At 35.9% G+C, this 23102-nt stretch overlaps 1 protein-coding gene across 2 annotated transcripts; it reads right to left on the bottom strand.

Annotated features, from left to right (window-relative positions):
* Positions 1-1529: 1529 nt before the first annotated feature.
* Positions 1530-21464, bottom strand: MAT2B (methionine adenosyltransferase 2 non-catalytic beta subunit). 2 transcript variants are annotated; one of them, XM_001369989.5, is made up of 7 exons: positions 21224-21464; positions 14402-14596; positions 11766-11880; positions 11422-11574; positions 10690-10883; positions 3540-3653; positions 1530-2496 (listed from the first exon to the last, which is right to left on the bottom strand). In XM_001369989.5, the coding sequence occupies exons 1-7, from the start codon at positions 21251-21253 to the stop codon at positions 2326-2328; spliced, it is 972 nt and encodes a 323-aa protein (XP_001370026.1). In that variant the 5' UTR covers positions 21254-21464; the 3' UTR covers positions 1530-2325. The 2 variants fall into 2 exon arrangements, with proteins under 2 accessions (XP_001370026.1, XP_001369996.1); XM_001369959.5 differs by lacking the exon at positions 21224-21464 and adding an exon at positions 18229-18463.
* Between the last annotated feature and the right edge of the window lie 1638 nt (positions 21465-23102).

The following is a 23102-nucleotide window of genomic DNA, read 5'->3' as shown; positions in this document are numbered from 1 at the left end:
GTCAGCAGTTGGCTCTTGCCTTCAACTGTTTCCTGGTAACATTCCAAATGGAATCTTCCTTTGATTGACAACTGATCAACCCCCAGCCATTGCTTCTTGTCCTTTTGCATGCCTTATAATTTCTCTCCTTTCCATAATCTCTACCTCCAAGCCAGCTTTCCCTAGCTTCCTTCAAGTCTCACCTCAAGTCCCACTGTTAGAAGCCTTTCCTTATTACCTTTAATTTTAGTGCCTTGTCTCTTAAATTATCTTTAATCTTATATATCATTTGTATTTAGTTGTTTATTTTTCTCCTACATTAGCCTGCAAATGCCATAAGAGCAGAAATAATTTTTGCTTTTCCTTATGTACTTAGCACTTAGCACAGTATCTGACATATAGTAGGAATTTAATAACTGCTTGACTTTTTAACCTTTAAATGGAATCTATAGCTGTGGGAAACAGTCAACTGCTCCATCACAACAGCAATCCTATTTGTAACACTGGTATCATTGATGGCGTATTTCAGCTTGCTGGAATACCTGAATCTGATACTGTAGTCTTTTCATACTGTATGGAACTTCTTTGTAAATAATTGAATTGTTTGGATTTTTTTTCCCCTTATTAGAGCATGTGCTCAAGGTCAAGACTTGTTTTTGCCTTTCTTTACATCCCAAGAGCTTAACTGTTCTTAGCACATAAACTTTAATAAATGCTTGTTGACTGATTAGAGTAAATAAAGTGTTTTTGTGTTAGTCAGCATGCCCTCATACCGAAATTAAAAAAACAAACAGGTCCATCTCTGAATAGCCAAATCAGAACTTTGGAGCTGGAAGGAATCTACAAAGATCATCCCTTCAGAAAAAGAAGTCAAAGTAGGGTACTTTCATGAGAAACAAGCAGACAAGCATTATTAAGTACTTGCCATGTGCCAAGTACTGTTCTAAATGTTGAGGGCACAAATATAAGCAAAAAGACGATCTTGATCCTCAAGGAACTTATATACTAATGGAAAAGGCAGTGTTGAAAAGGAGTTGGAGAGGTCAAGGTATTCATGCTGGAGCACACTGGCAAAGTTCAGAGATACAGAAGCTCAGCTGGTAGGGAGATTAAGCATGGCCAGGAACTGTCCCCAAAACAGAAGACTTCAGAAGAAATTCACCAACGAGAGAAAGGGACCAGCAAAATAGAGGGATGTTCCAGGATGAAAAGACAGCTGAGCCTTCAGGGTAGCAAACTTGTTATAAGGGTAGAACAAATCTACATAAGAATAGGGAACACCAAGTGGGTATCCTGGTATGTGCAGTAAAAGGGACATTAGAAATCAATTAGTCCAACATTCTCATTTATTAATGAGGAAACTCAAGTCCAGAGAAATTAAGTGACCAACTCAAGGTTACACAGGCAATAAGCAAGAGAATGAATATTCAAAAACTCAGGTCTTCTGACTCCATATACAAAGCTACTTTCACTATATCCCATGGTACTGTTCAAGAAAATACCACAGTAGAATGAAAAATCACTGACCACAAAGAAATTAAAAACTCTCATGCCAGCAATATAGATTTATTGTTGTTCATGACTAGTCAAAAAGCTTACAAGTTTCATTATCAGACTAAAACAATGTTAAAGTACAGCCACAGATTCAAAACATCATTTAGAGACATGGAGTGAAAAAAGATAGTTACAAAAACACACAAAGGAACCCATTCATATGGGTGGTCACTGTATTCTGCTACAAATGTAAGAAGCATCGAGCTACAGAAGTTTCAAGATACATAACATTCTGAAAATATATCTTAAGCATAAAAACTGCACTCAAGTTGCAAAAATAAGGTTTTACTTTTTTTAAACATTTGATCTGAGCTCAAAGCAATGAAATAATGAACGCCAATGATTTTCACATCAGTTTAACTCACATTAGAACAATAACTGTAAAAATGATTTTTTTTTCTTTTTTGGTGATGAGGAACTGATTAAACTCAGCTGCACAAACTCAGCAGTTACAGAGGTCAACAGCATGGACAATGTATTGCATCCAAAAGAAAGTCGGCGGTGGACCTACTTTATCCTGGCCATAAAATATTTTAAGAATCATAATTTACCACCCTCTAACAAGAAGTTAAGCCAGTAGAAATAAAATGATAAAAGGAAAGATTATTATTTCAATCAGGGCTCTTTTGCCACTTAGCTCCTTTAGGTAACAGTTTCACTAGTGCAAGAGCATCATTTACCTGAAAGATCATAAGTGTCACAATTGAAGTACACTCATACAAAACTATTTCCTTTTTTTCTTTAAAAAGTGCCACATACTGTACTTTTTGTACTTAAAAAAAAATATATAAACTAATGAAAGACCGTTTGTCTCCACCTCTTGTCAATGAGAAAAGGCCAAAGTGATTCTTTTATCCCAACTCGAAATGGTGTTCGTTGACCAATGCCCAGGTTCTCTAACTTGGAGCAGTTGAGTTGAGCATTTCTTGGACGTGGAGCTCCTAAGACTGGGCTGTCGGTGACCTTTGGGGGGAAAAAAATTACTCAGCAAATCCTGAGACTCTTCCATTTCTCAACCATTTCCTTTTACAATGCATGCTTCTGTCCACCAAATAATATCCTACAATTTGTTATATTTTTAATAATCTTCATCACCTGAAAGTTCTAACAAGAAAAAGTATAAGTATTTTTCATGAATCATTTATAAACAAAAAATGGTTTATCTCATCATCCATAAAAGTATAAACTGTTAGCCTAAAATCACAAATTTAGAACTGGAAGAGGATTTGTTCAAATCCCACCTTTAATGGTTATTACTTTTGTTGTCTTAGGCAAGTCACTTACTGTGCTTTACCTTCTTGGGCCTCAGTTTCCTAAACTGTAACTTCTAGAGTCCCTTCCAGGTAAATCTATGAGATCCAATAATCCCATTTAATCCAACCCAAAGTTTATATCTAGCCATTCCTATGCCAGATGAAGACTTCTTTGATGAATTCAAGGAACAAAGGGAACACAAAATTAGAATTAAGCACTTATGAATTGTGTGATATTTCCTTAGACTACATAAAATAGCTTAGGATCAAAATTTACCTTCTATCTTCCTATAAAAAATCCAAATGCTTTCTCTCCCCCAAATTATCTATTATTTTTTAAGCTTATATCCATATATGTTGTCTCCCCTTAGCAAATTAAAGTTCCTCAAGAGCAGGGACTGTTTATCTTTTGTCTTTGTATCCCTGGCACCTAGTAGGGTTCCCTGGTATAGAGGAGGTGCTAAAATAAACACTTGATAGATTCAGGTTAAATAAATAAATAAATTCACAGGTGAGGAAACTAAGATCCTGAGAAGTCACTGAGGTAGTAAGTCTAAAATTTGGGATATGAATCCAGGTCCTCTGTCTCCAAATACATTGCCCTATCAGCTCTGCCTATACTAGGAAATAAAGCCTTGTATACACACACTGCACTTGGCTTATTCATTCAAGTTAAATTATATTTTGCAATTACAGACTTAAGCTTTTAAGGAAGGCAATTAAAAAAAATGTTTCTGTATGTCAAATACGTACAGGTCTTAGGTGACTATTTGGAAGGTTAAAGGCATCTGCAATAGCACATGCCATTTCATATTTGGTCATTTGTTCATTGCCAGACCAATGGAAAGTGCCTTTGATTGTAGGATCCTAAGAAGAAAGAAAGAGAACACAAAACAAGAACCAAGTTCTGAGTTATGTGATGTTTATGTAGGCTACATAAAATAGCCCAGGCTTCAAAGTTCACCCTCTTTTTTCTCCAATACTATTATTTTTAGAACAATTCTACAAATGAGGCTCATTAAGAAGTAAAAACATCTTATAGTATCTGCTAAATGGTATCCCCCCCCAACATTGTTTATAAAACAATATAAATGACTGTCACTGTAAACTACCCAAATTCATTGACTGAACTAGGAATCCTGAAACAATTTCAGAAGTTATGTGAATGCAACTCAATTTAAATAGTTCAAAATTCTTTTAAGAGATCTATGGTCCATCCTATAAACAACAATGAAACAGACAGTGAAAACACAAATACAAAAATGAAAACAATCACTATCCTCAAGGCATTTTCTTTCTACTAAATTTAACTCAATTTACTATTTGGACACTGGAGGACTTTAAAATTGTAATCCCAAGCTCAGCCTCGTCTAAATTCAGAGAGGCTCATCATGAGATTTATCAGATAATGAATTGTTTTGACACAAGTGTTTTTCATATCTGCATATCCAGTCTTCATCTTTTTTTCTGTCCTCCAGTAGTGACCCCTCATTTATATAGCACAGATTTACATGAATAGCCCATAAATATCTGAAACCCAACATACCTAAAAAACACCCAGGTTCAAACTTGTGTTGTCCAAACTATTTCAATAGCCTTTTTCTTCTTCTTCTTTTTTTTTAACCCCTTACCTTCCATCTTGGAGTCAATACTGTGTATTGGCTCCAAGGCAGAAGAGTGGTAAGGGCTAGGCAATGGGGGTCAAGTGACTTGCCCAGGGTCACACAGCTAGGAAGTGTCTGAGGCCAGATTTGAACCTAGGACCTCCCATCTCTAGGCCTGGCTCTCAATCCACTGAGCTACCCAGCTGCCCCCTCAATAGCCTTCGAATTGCTTCTACTGTATGCAATCTCTTCCTTTACTTAATCTATCTCCTGCATTTTCTGTGAGGTAATTTGCTCTGTTCTATCTCTCCCTTCTCACAGTGCCTACCTCTTTCTCACCCTTATTATAAGTCAATTCACATTTGTGTTCTCTATGTATACATCTTATAACTGTCCTAATAATGATAAAGTTCTTAGGAGTTACAAGTACCATCTTCTCAGGTAGCAATTAAAATTTAACCTTAATGATTCTCACATGATTTGTTTACCTTTTTATTCTTTTTTTTACCTTTTTTTTATTTTTTTTTAATTTTAATATTATTTTATTTGGTCGTTTTCATACATTATTCACTGGAAACAAAGATCGTTTTCTTTTCCTCCCCCCCACCCCCACCTTTCCCTCTCCCATAGCCGACGCAGGATTCCACTGGTTATCACATGTGTTCTTGACTCGAACCCATTTCCCTGTTGTTGGAGTTTGCATTATAGTGTTCATTTAGAGTCTCTCCTCAGTCTTATCTCCTCCAACCCTGTAGTCAAGCAGTTGCTTTTCAGCGGTGTTTTTACTCCCACAGTTTATCCTCTGCTTGTGGGTAGTATTTTTTTTTAGATCCCTGCAGATTGTTCAGGGATTGCATTGATACTAATGGAGAAGTCCATCTCCTTCGATTGTACCACAATGTATCAGTCTCTGTGTACAATGTTTTCCTGGTTCTGCTCCTCTCGCTCTGCATTACTTCCTGGAGGTTGTTCCAGTCTCCATGGAACTTCTCTTTATTATTCCTTTTAGCACAATAGTATTCCATCACCAACATATACCACAATTTGTTCAGCCATTCCCCAATTGAGGGGCATCCCCTCATTTTCCAATTTTTGGCCACCACAAAGAGCGCAGCTATGAATATTTTTGTACAAGTCTTTTTGTCCATTATCTCTTTGGGGTACAAGCCCAGCAGTGCTATGGCTGGATCAAAGGGCAGACAGTCTTTTATCGCCCTTTGGACATAGTTCCAAATTGCCCTCCAGAATGGTTGGATCAATTCACAACTCCACCAGCAATGAATTAATGTCCCCACTTTGCCACATCCCCTCCAGCATTCATTACTTTGCATAGCTGTCATGTTAGCCAATCTGCTAGGTGTGAGATGATACCTCAGAGTTGTTTTGATTTGCATCTCTCTGATTATAAGACATGTAGAGCACTTTTTCATGTGCTTATTAATAGTTTTGATTTCTTTGGCTGAGAATTGCCTGATTATGTCCCTTGCCCATTTGTCAATTGGAGAATGGCTTGATTTTTTGTACAATTGATTTAGTTCTTTATAAATTTTAGTAATTAAACCCTTGTCAGAGGTTTTTATGAAGATTGTTTCCCAATTTGTTGCTACCCTTCTGATTTTGGTTACATTGGTTTTGTTTGTACAAAAACTTTTTAATTTGATGTAATCCAGATTATTTATTTTGCATTTTGTAATTCTTTCTAATTCTTGCTTGGTTTTGAAGTATTTCCCTTCCCAAAGGTCTGACATGTATACTATTCTGTGTTCGCCTAATTTTCTTATAGTTTCCTTCTTTATGTTCAAGTCATTCATCCATTTTGAATTTATCTTGGTGTAGGGTGTGAGGTGTTGATCTAAGCCTAATCTTTCCCACACTGTCCTCCAATTTTCCCAACAGTTTTTATGAAATAGTGGATTTTTGTCCCAAAAGCTGGGATCTTTGGGTTTGTCATATACTGTCTTGCTGAGGTTGCTTGCCCCCAGTCTATTCCACTGATCCTCCTTTCTGTCTCTTAGCCAGTACCAAATTGTTTTGATGACCGCTGCTTTATAATATAGTCTGAGATCTGGGACTGCAAGACCCCCTTCCTTTGTATTTTTTTTTTCATTAATTCCCTGGATATCCTTGATCTTTTGTTCTTCCAAATGAACTTTGTTATGTTTTTTTCTAAATCAGTAAAAAAAATTTTTGGAAGTTCCATGGGTATGGCACTAAATAGATAGATGAGTTTGGGTAGGATGGTCATTTTTATTATATTGGCTCGTCCTACCCATGAGCAGTTAATGTTCTTCCAATTGTTCAAGTCTAGTTTTAGTTGTGTGGAAAGTGTTTTGTAGTTGTGTTCATATAGATCCTGTGTTTGTCTCGGGAGATAGATTCCTAAGTATTTTATTTTGTCTTGGGTAATTTTGAATGGGATTTCTCTTTCTAGTTCTTGCTGCTGAGCTGTGTTGGAATTATATAGAAATGCTGATGACTTATGTGGGTTTATTTTGTATCCTGCAACTTTGCTAAAGTTGTTGATTATTTCAATTAGCTTTTTGGTTGAGTCTCTAGGATTCTTTAAGTAGACCATCATGTCATCTGCAAAAGAGTGATAATTTGGTCTCCTCCTTGCCTATTTTGATGCCTTCAATTTCTTTTTCTTCTCTAATTGCTACTGCTAGTGTTTCTAATACAATGTCAAATAATAGAGGTGATAATGGGCATCCTTGTTTCACTCCTGATCTTAATGGGAATGGATTTAGTTTATCCCCATTGCAGATGATATTAGCTGATGGTTTTAGATATATACTGTTTATTATTTTTAGGAATGACCCTTCTATTCCTATGCTTTCTAGTGTTTTTAATAGGAATGGGTGTTGTATTTTATCAAAGGCTTTTTCTGAATCTATTGAGATAATCATGTGGTTCTTGCTAGTTTGCTTGTTGATGTGGTCAATTATGTGGATGGTTTTCCTAATGTTGAACCAGCCCTGCATCCCTGGTATGAATCCTACTTGATCATGGTGGATGACCCTTCTAATCACTTGCTGGAGTCTTTTTGCTAGTATCCTATTTAAGATTTTTGCATCTATATTCATTAGGGAGATTGGCCTATAGTTTTCTTTCTCTGTTTTTGGCCTGCCTGGCTTTGGAATTAGTACCATGCTTGTGTCATAAAAGGAGTTTGGTAGGACTCCCTCTTTGCTTATTATGTCAAATAGTTTGTATAATATTGGGGTTAACTGTTCTCTGAATGTTTGATAGAATTCACTGGTGAATCCATCAGGCCCTGGGGATTTTTTCTTAGGCAGTTCTTTGATGGCTTGATGGATTTCAATTTCTGATATGGGATTATTTAAGAAAACTATTTCTTCTTCTGTTAGTCTAGGCAATTTATATTTTTGTAAATATTCATCCATATCACCTAGGTTGGTATATTTATTGCCATATAGTTGGGCAAAGTAGTTTTTAATGATTGCCTTAATTTCCTCTTCATTTGAGGTGAGATCCCCCTTTTCATCCTTGATGCTATTAATTTGCCTTTCTTCTTTCCTTTTTTTAATTAAATTAACCAGTACTTTGTCTATTTTGTCTGTTTTTTCAAAGTACCAGCTTCTAGTCTTGTTTATTAGCTCAATAGTTCTGTCACTTTCTATTTTATTAATTTCTCCCTTAATTTTTAGGATCTCTAGTATGGTTTTCTTCTGGAGGTTTTTAATTTGTTCATTCTCAAGTTTTTTTATTTGCATTTCCAATTCCTTGGTCTCTGTCCTCCCTAATTTGTTAATATATGCACTCAGGGATATGAATTTTCCTCTAAGTACTGCCTTGGCTGCATCCCATAAGGTTTGAAAGGATGTTTCGCCGTTGTGATTTTCTTCAACGAAATTGTTAATTGTTTCTATGATTTCTTCTCTAACTATCCGATTTTGGAGTATCATGTTATTTAATTTCCAATTAATTTTTGATTTGGGTCTCCATGTATCCTTGCCGATCAATATTTTAATTGCCTTGTGATCTGAAAAGGCTGCAGTTAATATTTCTGCTTTTCTGCATTTAAGTGCCATGTTTCTATGACCTAGTGTATGATCTATTTTTGTGAATGTGCCATGTGGTGCTGAAAAGAAGGTGTATTCTTTTTTGTCCCTATTTATTTTTCTCCATATGTCTATTACTTCTAATTTTTCTAAGATTTCATTCACCTCTTTTACCTCTTTCTTATTTATTTTTTGATTTGATTTATCTAAATTTGATAGTGGTTGGTTCAAGTCTCCCACTAATATGGTTTTACTGTCTAATTCCTCCTTCAATTCTCCTAGTTTCTCTATTAAAAATTTGGATGCTATACCATTTGGTGCATACATGTTGATTAGTGATATTTCCTCATTGTCTATACTTCCTTTTAGCAGAATATATTTACCTTCCCTGTCCCTTTTGATCAGGTCTATTTGTACTTTGGCTTTGTCAGATATCATGATTGCAACTCCTGCCTTCTTTCTATCGGTTGAGGCCCAAAAGGTCTTACTCCAACCTTTAATTCTAACCTTGTGAGTGTCAACCCGTCTCATATGTGTTTCTTGAAGACAACATATGGTAGGGTTTTGGGTTCTAATCCAATCTGCTATTTGTCTGCGTTTTATGGGTGAGTACCTTTTTATTCTTTTTGAATGTTGTATATGACAGTCAAATTGTCTATTCAGCTCTGTCCTTTTCATCAGGAATGCTTGAAAGACCTATTTTATTAAATATCCATTTACTCCTACAAGTTAACTGTCTTGCAAAGTAGGCTATTCTTGGTTGTAATCTTTGCTCCTTTTTGCTCTCTGGAATATCAAATTCCAATACCTATAATTTTTTAATGTTGCTTGAAAGAGAATTTAGGAATGCTCAGGTAAGCCCCTGTCTTCATTCCTCCACACTGGCTCAAAATTCCCCCTACCTGTCCCCAAGTGATTTTTCTAAATCAAAGGACAGTCTAAGTCATTCTGTTACTTAAGAAACTTCTGTGGATATTTCAGGATAAAATGAAAATTCCTTGTCTGGGTACTTGGCATCTAAATTCCTCCACAATCTGAATCCAGTCTATCTTTTTAAGCTGGTTACACATCATTCTCCCCATGTTCTCTATGCTACAGTCAAACCAGCCTAATTTCGGTTTCCCATACACTGTGATCCATCTCTTATCTCCAAGGTCTATCAATGTTCTCTCCCAGCTCTACTTCCTGAAATCCCTTGCTTCCTTCAAGGCTCAACTCAAATACAATCTCCTTAAAGAGGTACTTTGAGATTTCCCCAGTTTTTAGCATCTTGTTTCCCTCCCTAATCACTTTGTATTTATTTGTATATAGTCTGTATTTACTTGACTGTGAATCTACTATGATGTAAACCCACTCTATTCCTATAGGAAAATATAAGCTATAACAGGGAGATATTGTTTGGATTTTGTCTTTATATTCCCAATGCTTTGTACAGTGTATGATACACAGTAGGCATTTAATAAATGCTTATTAATTTGCAAGCTATAGAAATTGTGATTAATGTTAGTGGAGGGTAAACTCACACCAACAAAACTACAGATCCCCAAAAGTTTCTTACACAAATGATTTGGAATTATATAAAATGGATTTAAAGAAACTCAAGTAATAAACTGGGTTGGAGGTTCTTTAGCTTTTAGAATACACTGAAATCTTTTCCTTGACATTCAAAGGAATTAGTTCTCCAAAGATCTGGGATCCATATCTTAAGGAACTATTTAACATAAAACATAGATTTAAATCTCAAAGGGATTCTGGAAGTCATTAAGGCAACCTCATCATATTACAAATGAGGAACATGAATCACAGAAATGTCAATCATGTGAGGCAGAATCTGAAACAGAGATATTCCTATCTCCAAGTCAGGTGCCCAAGCCATTACTTCATGTTTCTCCTAATTGAAATGTAATTCTCTACAGTATCAATTAAGTTTTAGGACTAATAACTTAACTGTTGCTATCCACAGAAAGCCAACTATAAGCTGTATTCATTTTAATTTTTATCTTTACAATAAAGAAAAGTGCAAAGGATGTGTCTTACAGTAGACTGAGAAGCATTATATGGAGAAATGTAAAGTTCAAATGCCTAAGACTTTAAGGTACCTGTGTACAATACATGTACAAATTGTAAAGGAATCCCTATTCTAACCACAATTTTCTAGTTCCAAAGGAAAGTAATCTAATTTAGTTAATATGTGAATTTCAGGTATTTACAATATCACACTACATTGTCCCCTTTATGAAAACCTTAATAGCACAAGCAATCTTTCCCAAGACTCACCAGCATCCTCTTCTCTGCTAGTTGCCGGCAAACACTGGCAACATCCTTGACATTTGTGGGAAACCTCTGCTGCCAGTGGTCCATGTTAGCAGATTTGTTGCTGAACTGGACCTTATCAAACATAACGGTGACAGCACTTTCTTCTAGTTTTTCAACTTCTCCATATAGAACAGGGATTCGCAGGACTGCTGCACCTATGGGAAAACAATGTTTCAAACTAGTATCACTTTTCAAATTTCTAGGTAACAGTAGTTACAAATTTTAATATTGTCCCACCAGAAAATAACTGCTTAAACAAGCATTACTCTGAATTTTTTTCACCTTCTAACGTTTATATGAATATTCTGAAAGTTTTAAGAATGCCTTTAGACTGTTCATAGGCAAATCACTCTAATTAAAAAAAAACATTTATTTTTAGTATATTTTTCATATTGAGTTCAACAAATATTGAGCTCCTTTCATGTAAAAGGTACCCTGAAACATGAAGTCAAAAGATGCAAAGCTATATGACAAAGTCCCAGGCTCTCCCAAGGCATATCAGTATAATAGAGAAGATATAAGTATCTCTAATGCAAGACAGAATGGAAAAGTATAATAAAAATGATATCAAGTACTATATAAATTCAGAGAGAAGGGATAGAGAGAAAATGAAGTTATCTATTAAAAATAAACACTATATATGCTGAAAATATTTCCCATTAATATTAGATTATTAATAATGCTATTTCTTACCAACATTGTTTTCCAAGACAGCCTTTTCTCCTTGTAGTTTTGTTTTGCCATACAAATTTAGGGGGTTTGGAGTATCATCTTCAGTATAAGGTGGATTTGTTCCATCGAACACATAGTCTGAGCTAATATAGATCAGAAATGCTCCAATTCCCGCTAAAGGAATATAAAAAACAAAAACTCCACAATATTAACAGACTAACAGAGATAAAAATTCTTTTACCAAATTATAAGAATGCTTGTTTGTTCTCAGGTAAAGGAACATAAACACAAACCCCTTAAATGTATTTTTAAAATATCAATCTCAGCAACTAATATTTCATAAGTATTCTATAATGTCAAATTACCTGCTTCCTTTGCCAAATTCCCTGAAGCATCCACATTAAGCTGAGAAGCAGCATCTGGTTGATTCTCTACAACATCTGGCCTTCTTTCTGCTGCACAATGTACTATGACATGGGGCTGGAAGTTAAGCATTCATGCATTTTTAACAACAACAAAAATGCAGAATAACTATATCTCCCCTACAGTAAATTAATATAGAGAGAAATGTTCATTAAAACAAAACCTTATCCATTGCTAAAGTAAATAACAACTGAAATAACTCAGTAATATTATTCCATTTTCAAATGAAAAGAATTAAGGAAATTGTCATATAACTTCTCAGAAAAGAGAAAGAGGCTCAATAGTAATAATGACACTTTTACAATACCGACTAATTTCATCTACTGCTGTCTATGTCTGAAGGTTTAGTTTAACTTGAGTAAGAATAAGGGAAAATGTAGACTATCTGCAATGTAACCTAAAATGGTAATAATACATAGGAAAAGGGACTAAACTTGTGATTTCACTAATATTAGAGAATTCCCAAATGAGGATACCTTCACTATTAATGCAGCAGTTTAGCGCCTGCTCTGCAACCTAAAGGCACAGTGAGTTACCTACAAAAAAGCAGATCCTAAGTGACTTGTCCAGGGTCACAGAATCAGTTAAGGTGAGGAGGAACTTGATCCCATGTCATTCTGGATCTAAGGTCTGCTCTCTATTCACTATGCCACAATGTTTCATATATCTCAGAATAAAAGGGGACAAACACTAATTCCAAAATATATGCATTTAAAGTCTTTTCAAACAATCTTTTATTTTTTTAAGTCCTTACCCTTCTGCAGAAGAACAGTTAAGACTAGGCAACTGCAGTTAAGTGACTTGCCCAGGGTCATATAGTCTGAGGCCAAATTTGAACTTAGAACCTCCCATCTCCAGATGTGGCTCTCTATCCACTATGCCACCTAGCTGCCACCACACATTTTTTTAAACCCTTACCTTTTGTCTTAGAATTAACACTAAGTACTAGTTCCAAAGCAGAAGAGCTGGTAAGGGCTGGGCAACTGGATTAATCCCAATTGCCCAGGATTACAAACCTAGAGAGTATCTGAGCCCAAATTTGAACTCAGAACCTCCTGTTTCTAGGGCTAGCTCTGTCCACTGAGCTACCTAGCTGTTCCAAATATTCTTTGTAATAGCCATATGAAGAAAACTTTAAGAAAGTCAAGGTGTGTCAGTACTGTCAGCACCATGGCCAGCAGTTAAGGTGAAGGCTAGCACAGTTGGTTGGTTGACATAGAAAGATCAGATAGTAGTGTCCCAGAAACTGGGGAGGATGAAGAAGGAAGGAAAATAGTTAAAGACATAGCACAACTTTCTTGTTACCAATGCCAGTGGATTTAACTAGCCTGACAGATTTCTATGCCTTTACGTAATGAGAATTACTCAGAACAAGAATAAAACACAGGTGAGCCTTTCAAATAGAAAATGTACCACTGTAATCTAAGGAAAAAAAACATTTCATGTATATTTTTTGTCTCTTTTCAACTACACTAAAGAGAGGCAGAAAGAGAGACAGAGAAAAACCTCTGGTATCTTGTAGAACTACTTAGTCTTGTCACTTATGATAAAAGATTAGTGTTTTAGAAAATGCTATGTACATAACAAAATGGCTTTTCAGAGATAGCTTCAGCTTTACTTCTACAATGATGAATATTCTTAGACCCATAAATCTAAAATTGTTTTATGTATTAATTAGAATCTTGAATCCTTGGATTACATTTCCCAAAATTCCCTTTTCCCTTTCATGTACATGTGTCTTTACATTGTTGGTATTTAAGTTTGCTGTAACTCCTCCCCCTGGCTCTCTTTTACTCAAGACTGGGCTGAGTTCAGGTAGTTCTTTTACTTTAGTTATTATTAGTAAAACTTTATAAAAAATATAATACTTAGTTATTGAATATTAATTTTAAAAACCCACATTTAGAATAGATGTAATAAATGCATAATATGCCTTGGCACTAACATATTACCAATGAAGACTTGTATGCCAAAGCAGTAGCAAAATCAATATAAAGCACATACATGAAGAGAAAAAGAGATGATTTGGTCATGTAAAGAGAATATGGTTAACAGATGGACTGTTACTATCCACGCAACACTGAAAGAACAAGAGGAAGTCCTCCAGCATATCGGGCAGATCTCTTACAATGTAATTATGGAAAGATATAGATATGAATTTAAAAGACTCAGAAAGATTAGATGATTTACTACTTGTATTGGTGAAGCATATAGTTTTATACATTTTGCAAATCCACTGAATTTATAAAGATGGAAGTAACCTTCAAATTTTTCCTGAAAGCATTTATTTTCTAAGAACTCCAAACAGTCCTCAGGATGAGTTCTAATCTAAATAATACCAAATGACCTCTGTATCTTCTTTATTCCTTAGACAAATTCATTTCTCAATGTTTGTCCTTTTGCCTTATACATATCTTAAATGATAACTCTCTTACTTACCCTGAGTCTTTGAAATGACTTCTTAATGCTGTAGTTTCTCCAATCAATTTCTTGATAACAAACAGTTTCCATATATTCTGGGCAGTTTCTAACACTGAAGGTGTTTTAGTGCTTAAAAAAAAAAAAACACTTATCATACCTGAAAATCCTGAATTATATCATGAACTGCATGAGTATCCAAAAGATTGACTTGTTCAAATCTAGGCCGTGCTCTACTGTAGCCACAGCCAACAGCATGCCAGTTGTTCTTCTCAAACTCCTTGTACACTGCTCTGCCAAGTAGGCCAGTGGCACCAGTAATCAAAGCACGCCTACTAGGAACATTAACATCCTCCTAAAATGTAAAGGCAAAAAATAATTAATTTGAACTCACCATACCATAAGAGGGAGCTCTAATATATCAAACCACATTTACTGACCAACTGAAGGACAAAGCAATTTGACCTACTTCAGACCTCTAATGAAATGATTAATTTACAGAAGAAACAAAGATCAATGGAACTGTGTACCTAATTTCATATGACTTCAAAAAATTTAATGCAACAAAAGAACATAGATGATACTGTATAAGCAATTTATATTACATACCTTAGTTTTACCTTAAAGATTTGAAAATCAATCAGATAATTTACTTCATATTATTTGAATGAGGCAGCTCATATATACTAATTTTAATTACCATATTGTTCAGTGGATTGCCAATAAGAACTATAATTAGATTTAAGCTTATTTTGTGCTCTGATCACATTTTTGAGCTTTATTTGGTTAAATGTTTAAGGGATTTGATATTTTTGGTCCTGGGTTATTTCTAATGACCTCTTTTCATTCTTAATTTCCCTCAGTATTTCTTTTACCACCACAATACTTCAAGAACAGGTTGGGGTATTCTTACATTTATTCCACAATGCCATTCTCCATAGATGCTCAGTTAAATGGAAACAGTCTACTCCTTAAAGAATGTATATAAACATCAATATTAAGTTTAACCAGAATGATAAATACTACTAATCTACTGAAAATTACATTAATTGCACTATACCAATAAGTTTTACTTTAACAAATTCTTCAAAACCTAAAATATAAAAGTTCTATACATTTGATTTGGAAAAAACAAAAAAGCACTGCCTCCAAATTTAACAACATACAGTCAACACTGCCTATAATTTTCATTTATCAGTACATAGTAAGGGAAGGCATGAATATAGAAAAAAGCAGTATAATCAGAGTCAGATATTGGTGCCACCATGTATTTTTAAATCAAAATTTATCTCAATTTTTATTCATTTATAAAATATGGAAGTGTGATTAGATATTCTCGAAGGAGTCTTAAAACTAATTTCTGTGATGCTACCAATGTAATGAAATTTCCAGGGCACTTACCAAAATCAGGCAGAAGAATAAAAATAAAAACTGAGGGCAGGGATTGTACTTTATTTTCATATCTCCCTCTTATCATCATGTAATAAATGTTTATTGAATAAACATGGTGGAGTGAGAAATAGAATAGGCCTTAATTTTAATTCCAAATATCTTTTCCAGGCTTCTACCACAGTTAACTGACTTATGAAACTTTCAGTTGTTTTGTTTTTATTAAAAGGTTATAATTTAGGGGGCAGCTAGGTGGCTCAGTGGATAGAGAGCCAAGCCTAGAGATGGGAGGTTCTAGGTGCAAATGTGGCCTCATACACTTCTTAGCTATGTGACCCTGGGCATAATTTAACCCTCAGTAAGGTTGTCTAAACCTTACTGATCTGTCTTAGAATCATATTGATTCTAAGAAGGAAGGTAAAGGTTTAAAGAAAAAAGTTATATGCAATATGATGAAACATTTGGACAAAAAGTAAACTCTGTTTACACATAATACTCTACTTCAGCCTACTATAAACAAATGAAATTGCTTGTTATTAGCTGATGCTCAATGTTGTCATGACCTTCAAGAAAGTTTATGACTTCCAAAAAGGGTAAACTTCACTCATTTACACAAACCAAAATTTTGATCTGCTTCAGAGCTACCTAAAGTTAACATATTCATCTACAAATATGCATTACATAAATAGAAAACAGCAAATTGTTTCTTCTCAAAATCTGATCTTTAAAATCAAAGAAAAGTCAGAAAAAATTAATGTATTAAAATTTGCTGTTTAAGAATTTAACTTATTACAATTCAAGTATGTGACCTAGTTTTCTGAGATTAAGATTTTTTTAGGAATATTTACAAAATGGAAAAATATCTTATAAATCTCATTTTCCACATGAAAATCCAGGTTGTTGCTAATCTTAAATTTTTTTCATTGAAAAATACTTTAGATAATCACTCTATAAATTGTTTTGAACATGAAAATACAAATGTCAATCAATATACAGGAATATCAAAAACTATAGGAGGATAAATACAGCAAATTTAGATACATATCCACAAAAGAAATTTCTTTTGGCTTACAGGAAAAATTTAAATTTTAACTTGGCAAGTAAGCAAATAACTCCCAGAACAGTTAAGTATAAAGAATATCATGAACAAATAGATTAGTTCCTACTTTCCATTTTGAATTTTTTTCATAAAAGTTAAGCATTTCTAAAGTCATTTGTTTTTCCCTACTTTAGCTGATAAAAAAGTAAATGTTATAAGTACATATTTGTATGAATTTATGTGGAAGAAAATTACATGATATTGGAAAGCTCCTAGAGGCTGTGAGCTGATGCATTTTAGAATCACGAATTTATTGAAATATATTTGCATGACATGTTTTATATTCATTATCTCATATAAGCCTTAGGAAGGCAGATTTCATTGTGTACATTTTATCTATCTTGCAACTGAGGCTGAGAGATTAAATGACTTGTCCAGTCAGAGCCAGATTATGTCAATCTACTGGATTTTAGCAACATACCCTTTCTGTATCACATTATTTACCAAGAGGCGAACCTCTTTCCTTGTTTGCCCAGAACTGTAATTTCACATTGCCCAGAACTGTAATTTCACATTATAAGTATTAAAAGTCAGATCATCCGTTGGTCTGCAACTTCTAATCTTAAGGGAATAAGAAGTTAAATGACCCACGCAGGGTCATAGAATCAGTATGTCAGAGGCATGTCGGGAACATAGATCTTCAGTATTCTAGTTCTCTATTCACTACACCCTACTGTCTCTTAAGAATATATCAATACAACCATTCACAATTCGTGATACTAAGATAATATTCACTCTCAAGAGTTTATTCTAAATCAACAACTGTGTAATCTTCCTTTATCTCCATAGCTAAGGCTAACAAAAACCAATATTCACCAGTTTTCAGAAATTTATGGTTCACTCACGAAAAGATCCCCATAAAAAACAAGTTCTTATATCCAAGAACTACTGCCTACTTCAACTCCACATTTATGAAGGGCTTATGGGGGGAGTAAAAGAGAAATAAGATAGGTCAGAACATAGGTTCACATTCCTAGACCTGACAAATCTAGTAACTGAACTCTCCCCAAGCCCAGAAATGGGCGCTTTAATCAACCACAAACTTTATGAACACAGCTATGTGCTCAACGTGAGACCACCCACTCCCTCTGGGTCAGGAGAATTAAGATATTAGAGGGAAGCAGCACCCAAGCCTAACAAGCCCCGCCCCCATCCTCTTCAGGCAGCCACAAGCTGCTTCTTGAGAGCTACAGTTCATGAAGTTTCAGGAAAAGTAGCAAAGCAAAGAGAAAGGAAGTGAAATCATAGCAGGCACGGCAGGAACCTCCAACAGGAAACACAAAATCTCTTCCTGAAGCCAGAGAAGCAAAACAGAGGCCTCCGAAACGGGGAGCGCCTTAGAGGAAGAGTAGGACACTTCCCGGTCGTCACCCGCCCGAGCGTCTCCTCGGCCTCGTCGTCCCAGGGCTAGGAAGCGCTGGAATGGGGAAAGGCGTAGGCAGCTCCACTGCCTGAAGGGGAAGCGGGGCAGGCGGTAGGAGTGGGCCGACCCCGCTCACCTCCACTAGCTGGCAGCTCCCGGGGACGAAATGGATGGTCAGCTCTTTCTCCCGCCCCACCATCACCGCAGCTGTGGCGGCGCCTCCTTCCTCCAACCTGCACCCCAGCCCCAGGTGTAGACCTCGCAGCCCCGAGCGTCCGGAGGCCTCCCAATAGGCTCCGGCCCAGCCCCTCCGCGAGGTCCCTTCCGGCTTCCGCAGCCACAAACACGCACGTCGATTGGCTACGCCTCCTTCCCTGGATAGAGTCGGTGATTGGTCAACTTCTTCTGTAGCCAGGGGTGCTGATTGGCTAAACTCATGCTCTCCCTCTCTCTCTTTAGGGGTCTCTTAAAGGGACAAACGTACGTCATGGGGGAGCGAGTCTTAAGTCTTAAGACAGTTAAAAGAATTGGACGAAGTCTTAATCTTCTCTTGCAAACGATTAAGGATAATCAAAAGTAACAGATGTTACCTTTGGGAGGGTGGAGATTTAGCACTATAACCAGAGAAAAGTGACTTCAGGAACAATAGACTCAAAAGACCTCAGTTCGAATTTCTGCTCTACCACTTGTTAGCTATGGAGGCCACCTCATCCAATTGATGCATTTTACATGAGACTGGCCCAGAGAGGTTGTGCGACTTGGCTGATATCACAAGAGTTAAATGGGATTCAAATTAAAGTCCTGTGATTCCAAGCACTCTTAATTCTATACCAAACAAGAAAACTCTTGACATTCTATTTTCTAACATCGTTTCTGCTCTAAATCCTTTAATCTGTGACTTCACTCACACTATCAGGATCCTTTAGCACATAGGATCACTGCCCCTTTTCTGTATCCAGGAAACTATTTCTTACAACAATCCTCAAAAAAATTGTTCTAGATCAAATCTGGCCTCAGACACTTCCCAGATGTGTGACCCTGGGCAAGTCATTTAACCCCCATTGCCTGTTCCTTACCACTCTTCTGCCTTGGAACCAATACACAGTATTGATTCCAAGATGGAAGCTAAGGGTTAAAAAAATTTTTTTTTTATTCTAGAGATATGACTTCCCTCAAATAGTCGGGGAGTGATCTTGACCTTGTCTCTTGTCAGGCCATCATGTATTAAGTCAAGAGTCCAGAAAAGCTTTAGGTCTCAAATTGACAGTGTTAACTTAGGAAAAACACAGAACTACTAAAAGAGTCAGAAAAACCAAGTCTTTAATCAGGAAAGAGATCATGTCCACTATATGGCTGCCACCAGTATCTCTGAGGGGATAACCCTGCTAGATTATCCTCCAAAGCACCATAGAATTTGGGGAACCCGGGATAGGGAAGTATGATTGACGGGCTTTACAAATGGCTACAAGGAAATGAGAAGCCCAAGATAGGACTATCACTGATGCTTTACAGTGGATACAAAAGGGAAAGATCCAGCCAAGGGCTGGGCTACCAGGAAAAGACCTTTGATACAATGGGAGACAACCAGGACACAGGGGTACTTAACACTTGATTTTAGTCTACTAGTTCCACTCAACTAGGGCAATTAAGTCCTTAAAGTCTATTCAATCTGAAATGGCTAAATCAGAAACCTCCCTAGGGGAGAATTCTCAAAGAAACGGGCAAATTTGGGGTCTCCAGATTTCAAGTTCACAACATGGTTGGCCGGTTGGAAAATCCCTTCCACAGCCATCTCTACTACTGGTGGTCAAAGATCATGGTGTAATCCCTATGACAGGGAGAGAACATCATAGGTTTAACTTGCAGAACCTTTATGTAACAACATCTAAATGTTCCTCCAGATACAATAGATATTACCTAAAAGGGGGGGAAACCATGTTTTTTAAAACAGCAGAAAATTCTAGGGAGACGATTGTGGTTTTCCTAATCTTTATTTGCATTATAATAAATAACTGAAGAATAAAAACAATGCTTTCAAAAGACTTTCTTTTTTCTAAGTCTGGTTCTTCTCTTCCATTCTTCCCCAACTCATCTTTTCCCACCCCTCAATGTCTTAATGAATTAGAAAGTGGCACGAATCCCTTGTTTAAGGTGGCCAGTTTGTATAGAAGAACAACCAAAACAACTGTCATTTTTTTTACTTAAATCTGAGTATGTTGAGTTTTAGAAAACATTAAGAGCCCTCAAATCATACAAATACACAATCTTCAGGTAATAATATGGAAAAAAAAACTTGGATAACATTTTTTAAATTTAAAAAAAAAAACAAACCTGGGCAACCTGGGCAAAAAAGAGATTCCAGTTTAACTGCTAACAAAAACTAAGAAAACAAAACTTTTTATCCGGGTCAGTGGAGGAACTCCAGGTAAGAAATGATATGGCAATTTCCCTGTCTTATAAGGGGGGGAAAAAAAAAAACTTACCACACTAATAGCAACTCACTCGACTTACATTTGAGCATCAGCATTTGGCTACCTGTCATAATGGCATGTGCTTTTTATTCCTGGGTTATTATGCACACTTTTAGTGATATTAGGAGAATAAATGTAAATACAATCAGTAAGTAAGATTTATGTCACAAGTGAGTCTGTAAATTTAAATTGACTAGTGTGGGGATTGTATATAGATACGCTTAAATCTATATCTTGAAAAATCTCTTCATAGGACAAAACAAAGGGGGAAAAAAGAGCCAGAGACCACAGATGAAATCCCTTAAGTAACCTGGGAGAAAGTGATGAGGAAAAATATTTTATAAATGCTGACAAATGAAAATCATGCTACATTTTGCATATATATCAGCTGCTTAAATTATCTTTTAATTGAATGCTGTGATCCCCTGGATCAATGCCTTCCCCAAAACCTCCATTTCAGTGTTGAACAAACTTTCACATCTAAAAAATATATATAATTTATATGGTATATAAATTTATATGGTAAATTCAGGCTAACTTTGAAAGTTTGTTACATACTTGTTCTATTTTTCTCAGGCATCCATAGAGGTTGATTTAAACAATTAACACCTCTAAATTCCAAAACCAAAAAATTTTAATTCTGAAATGTCCAACCCTTACCTGTTCCTTTTCCACCAGCATTTCAGGCATGATTCTTATTTCAGAAAACAGATGTAGAGATTGCCCTAATTCCCCAGGCAAGCTCCAGGGCTGGTCGGTTCTTTGTCTACTTCAGGCAGCAAAGAACACAAGCACTGGAAGAGGGAAGCTTTTTCACTTGACCTTTTTTCAATTAGCATTTTGATTCCAGTCTCTGGGTCACGTGCTGTTTTCCACATTCTAGTAAGCTGGCAGCTGATTCCTTCTGGCAGCCTTGAAAATGCCCAATGAGAAGTTACAAGCTTAATTTCACTTAAACCAGAGTGCAATAGCAGAGCCATTATGTGTCTAAATGATTTAATGTAAAAGCTTCCTAGTTAATTGCAGCGATTGTTCTTTTGTAAGAAATACTAAGCAGGCATTTAGGGAATAGCCAACTATGCAATTGATTAGCTGCCTCAGACTTGGTCTGAAGGGTAGTAATAGGAACTATGTATGAAAGTTGCAAAAGTAGCAAAATTTGGTGTTTTGTAAGGACATTTTTCTAAATTTTAAGCAGCTATCTAAGAGTGAAATGGGTTGGCTTAGAAGGTAGTAGTTGCACACCCCTTTTCTCCCTGTACCTAAGGCCTTCAAACAAAAGCTGAAAATTTTATCAGACATGTTCAGGAAATTCATGTTTCTAGTTGGGCTCTGAAGTCCCAACTCAGAGATTATGATTCTTTTTTGAGGACACGGTGAACTAGAACCAATGTTGTTCATATTTACTGATCTCGTAAGAGTCTGAGAAGAGTTGTTTTTACCTTTGGGTAACCATTGTGTTTTACTTTGAATTTGTATTAATGAGAAATAGTAAAGAGGAGGGAAGGAGAGAGGGATATTGTGAAACAGAGGCAGAAATAGTATATTCTTAGCAAAATGCCCAGTCTTGTAGTGTATGTGCACGATAGGTGTTTGTGTGTGTATGTATATTCTGAGAAGGGATTGGTAGGCTTTACCAGACTGTCAATATTTTTGATTCACACAAAAAAGGATCCCTATGTCTAACTTTTAAAGCTCTCATTCTAACCCAGACCCTGGAACATTTATTTCTATAAATGCTAATAAAGGGAAGAAGGACTACTTCACACACACACACACACACACACACACAATTAATTCCAAAATTTTATTGTCCCAAAACTTAATTAGATGTATAAGCTATTCTATTTCATTCCATGACCAGAACAGTCTCCTCCTTGTGGACCTCCTTTATATATCAGTTCTCTTAAATAGTGTTACACATCTTAGTTTTTCAGAACACTTCTCTGTGTTGAGAAAGCTACTTTTTCTATTCAGTAAGTTGCTTTTTCTGAATTAGCTAGAAATGACAAGATTGGCTTAAAACTAAACGTAAGACCCACAAACCTTAGAGAACTGAGTAAGAGATCAGGCTGGATTAAACATGGAAAATTCACATTTTTAATAACCGAAAAAGCATCTGCCCTGAAACAAAACCCCATCATTTTGTTTTGTTTTTAAATACCAATGCTCTTCTGATAATGCTATGAATCATGGATTGAGTCTAATTGCAGGTTACTCAAATGATTGGTATCAACTGCAAATATTATTCCTAACTTACAGATGGGAAAACAGATGGAGAGTTTAAGGGAATTATGAGTATAAGGGTCACACACATCATAGTGTCAGAATAAGATCTTTACTTGTTCCTTGTCCAATCTGATCTACTATACCAGACTGAACTTCACTGGGTATGTCTTTACTCCCAGTTTAAAAAGAATAGACTGAAGATGTCATATCACATTTCTTGATATTCTCACTGCTTAAATTAAAAATGTTCTAAGGGTAAGTGCTAAGCAATGTAAGTGCATTCAATGAGAAAGATTCCCTAATTTTTTTT

This window comes from Monodelphis domestica, chromosome 1, assembly GCF_027887165.1.
Source record: "Monodelphis domestica isolate mMonDom1 chromosome 1, mMonDom1.pri, whole genome shotgun sequence".
Taxonomy (NCBI): Eukaryota; Metazoa; Chordata; class Mammalia; order Didelphimorphia; family Didelphidae; genus Monodelphis; species Monodelphis domestica.
This window is presented reverse-complemented; position numbering and strand designations above follow the sequence as displayed.

Excerpts from the sequence above, each read along its gene's own strand:
- MAT2B (XM_001369959.5), bottom strand. The coding sequence starts at position 18,291 with ATGGTGGGGCGGGAGAAAGAGCTGACCATCCATTTCGTCCCCGGGAGC. Across the intron at positions 11,881-14,401 it reads ATATAATTCAGGATTTTCAG|CCCCATGTCATAGTACATTG; the intron begins GTATGATAAGTG and ends CTTAACTTCCAG. Across the intron at positions 10,884-11,421 it reads TGTCTTGGAAAACAATGTTG|GTGCAGCAGTCCTGCGAATC; the intron begins GTAAGAAATAGC and ends GTTTTCCCATAG.